Source organism: Frieseomelitta varia, unplaced genomic scaffold (assembly GCF_011392965.1).
Source record: "Frieseomelitta varia isolate USP_RPSP 00005682 unplaced genomic scaffold, Fvar_1.2 scaffold_306, whole genome shotgun sequence".
Classification (NCBI taxonomy): Eukaryota; Metazoa; Arthropoda; class Insecta; order Hymenoptera; family Apidae; genus Frieseomelitta; species Frieseomelitta varia.
The window spans coordinates 87,062-90,585 of record NW_025110042.1 but is presented as its reverse complement, the minus strand read 5'-3'; the positions used below and the strand labels follow the sequence as shown (position 1 = coordinate 90,585).

General features: G+C 36.0%; 1 protein-coding gene across 4 annotated transcripts in view; it reads right to left on the bottom strand.

Annotated features, from left to right (window-relative positions):
* LOC122529737 (sushi, von Willebrand factor type A, EGF and pentraxin domain-containing protein 1) overlaps window positions 1-3,524 on the bottom strand; it is a 56,523-nt gene that overhangs the window by 18,181 nt on the left and 34,818 nt on the right. For all 4 annotated transcript variants that reach the window (XM_043656146.1, XM_043656147.1, XM_043656145.1 and 1 more), the window contains exons 8-11: window positions 2,932-3,285; window positions 1,617-1,991; window positions 992-1,160; window positions 547-909 (exon numbers count right to left, since the gene is read on the bottom strand). In XM_043656146.1, the coding sequence (XP_043512081.1) occupies window positions 547-909; window positions 992-1,160; window positions 1,617-1,991; window positions 2,932-3,285 (1,261 nt within the window). The remainder of the gene's footprint in view (window positions 1-546; window positions 910-991; window positions 1,161-1,616; window positions 1,992-2,931; window positions 3,286-3,524) is intronic.

Sequence of the window (3,524 nt, the reverse complement as noted above, 5' to 3'; positions counted from 1 at the left end):
GTCGATCGACAGTTTCATTAACATCGACTCGTCATTTTTCTTATTAAACAAAACTCTCCAAAGACAATGTAGAGTGTGTGCTGCATCTTTTGTGACATTCCATTACGTGAAAGTGACTGTTACGAGCGGCGTCACACTTTAAGAGAAACATTTGAAAAGTTACTTCGCTTATTATGATTATACGAATGTTAGTTTACAAGTAATTAATTAGGAGCTTGATAAATAGGTACGACTTTAGTCGCTCTTCGTGGTAGCGAAAGATGTCCACGTTGCGCCGGCAACTGATTGCGGACCATAACGAGTGACCGAAACCGTATACAATAATTCGTTCGCTCTCTTTTTCCTTTGTACTCGTCCGTGTGACATCACTGGATTCGAAATTATTAAGAAGTAATCAATTTATTATTTGTTTCGCCCGGTTTATACTTGAATATACTTAGAACTGAGAAAATATATTGCATATTTTGGAATGAAAAATTCTCGACGTCGAAAGGTTAATGATAAAAGAGCTTCGTTCTCCGCTTCTCCAATGAAAATCGAATTCACCTAAACAAGACGGCTTCTTCTCCCACCTCCCGTCAGCCATGCACGAGATTTTCTCGGTCGGTCTCCCAGACGGGAAGGCGAAACCGGCGTAGCACTGATAGGTAGCTAGGCCTCGATAGGTGACGTTTGACGATCCGATCGAGAAGCCATTGTCAATCTGTGGTACCGGTCCGCAGTAGACTTCCTGACAGTTGGGGATGTAGGTGACGGACCAGTTCCCTCCAGGAAGGCACTCTGTGGTGATCTTCGCCTTGCCGGTGGCGAATTCCTGTCCCAGGGGGCAAGAGAATGTCACTGTTGTGCCGAAAGCCGTGTCTCTGCTCGATGCCAACGCTCCCTCACCGGATTGAAGCTGCGGACAGTCTGAGGACAATTCGTTAAAAAGGATTTTCGCGATAGTTTCATCAATTTCATAGGATAGGCACAGATCTAGCTCGAAAGTTACCTGCTGAGAACTCTGCTTGCCAGCCGGAGCTGCTGTGGAGAGCGTCGGAGGTGAATCTGACCAGCATCTCCCCGCTCTCGGCCGTCAGGGTGATCTTTGGTCTAGTGTTCGACGTGAAACCGTTCCCAGGGTGCAAACGGAGGCCATTGGTATTCGGGCCATCGTATATCTGTAGATCGAAACGGATCAATCGTTGTTCGTGACCCTCCTCGAATCGCGCAGATAATTCGGTAATCAACGAAGGTAATTTAATATGACAAGTTAAATAAGAATAAATTTGGTAAAGGCAGTTATGACTTTGCAGATGAATATTTAATAAAAGTAATTATACGCGAAGGGAGTCATAACATAAAATTCACAGTGAAGGAAAAATATAAGATAGAGCATCCTATATTAAAAATTAATTTTTTAATATGACAAGTTAAATAAGAATAAATTTGGTAAAGGTAATTATGACTTTGCAAATAAATTTAATAAAAGTAATTGTACGAAAAATCCCAGTTGTCATGACGCGAGTAAAAATTAAAATGAAATTGTATTAAATTTCTTTGTTACAACTGAAATTAAAAATTAGTCAACGAAGAACGATTAATTTAATTTGTGAAAATAGCTCGCAACAAGTCACCTGAACAAAGTCGGTCTTGTGGACGTTGAAGCTGACAAACTTCAGGGACAACGGTCCTCCCTGAGGGTTCTTCACCCTGTACAAGCATTCCTGATTGTTCGGGTAGTTGTTTAGACCAAAGGACGGCGACTGAACCGTTCCGTTTCTAGCGATGATCGTTGCTTTGCATCCTTGAGTGTACCGAATGCTGAAACCCTTCCTCGAGTCGCCGAGACTCGTCTTTAGGTAGAGGTACAGGTTACTTCCGGTCGACATGATCACCGTAGGATTGTCGTCCAGCTTCCCCGTTAGCCTTGCTATCGACCTGCTCATCGGCGAGTCGCCGTCTCTAATTAGAATGTAGTCTCGATTCATCTCGAGGTCGAGGTCTTCGATCTGGCAAATGAAACGAATTACGAGTGTCAAACATCGATCGAAAATCAATACGGGACGCGTGTGTGGATCTTCGATTTAGAAAGTGTAAAGAAATCAAACACTTGGAAATAAAGGTCGACGTCAATTGAGTTCTATGTGCGAGCTATCGAACTGCAGCACTTTTGAATAAACGAAATTGTATAATTGTATATATTGTATAATTATATAATAATACAATATACATTATACAAATATTTGTATTGTATTATACAATTGTATAATTATATAGTCATATAATTGTACAACATGACAAATATAATATATTATATAATTGAACAATATAATTATTATACAATTACATAATATAATATTATTAATATATAATATTATAATAATTATTATATTTAATATATAATGTTATAATAATTATTATATTTAATATATACTATTATAATATTAATATTAATATATAATAAATATATAATATTATAATATATAATTATATAATTATTATAATTGTGCAATATAACAAATATAATATATTATGTAATTATACAATATAATTATTATATAATTATACAATATAATAATATTATAATATTAATATATAATAAATATATAATATTATAATATATAATTACATAATTATTATAATTGTACAATATAACAAATATAATATATTATGTAATTATACAATTTAATTATTATATAGTTATATAATATATATAATAAATATATAATATTATAATATATAATTATATTATTATTATAATTGTACAATATAACAAACATAATATATTATATAATTACATAATTATTATATTATGTAGTATAATATGTTATTATTATTATAATTATATAATTATACAAGTACAAATATATAATTGCATAATTACATATAATTAGATTATAATTAGAAGATTATAATTATAATTAGAAACTTTTCCTTTTTGTCACGTACTTCGAGCGATATTATGCGGCCAGGTTGCGCTTGCAAAATGTACAGGCATTCCAGCCCTCCAGGATAATTCTGAGGATATCCCGGAGAGATGAGAACTTGGCCTTGGGGTGTTGCCCGGAGGATGCCACCGCAGGTCTGCGGCTCGGTCTTCCACGAGGCGCGGAAACCCTTCCTCTCCACGGATGAGTCCGTGCTGAATTTGATGATCATGAAGTTCGACGCGGACACGAACAGTTTGTTAGTGAGCTCCTGCTTGCCGGACAGGGTCGCCAGGTTCACGGACTTCTCCTCCGTTCTGCCGCCGACCAGTATCTGCACTATGTCGAAGCTTTTCTCCGTCTCGAATTCTTGAAACTGCCGGGGAAAGATTTCTTTAGACGTTCCCTCCACACTTGCAAAACAATTTCACGCAGTTTCACGTTGGATACGATTGCGAATGATAATTCTCGTTGCACATATTTTACACACTTATACTTTACTAGGCTGACTGAAAGATAGTTTGACATACTATGTTCTAAATAATTTTACGCATTTTGCTAGACTGAAAGATAGTATCACATATTTTCAAAATAATTTTACCGAGGCGATTGAAA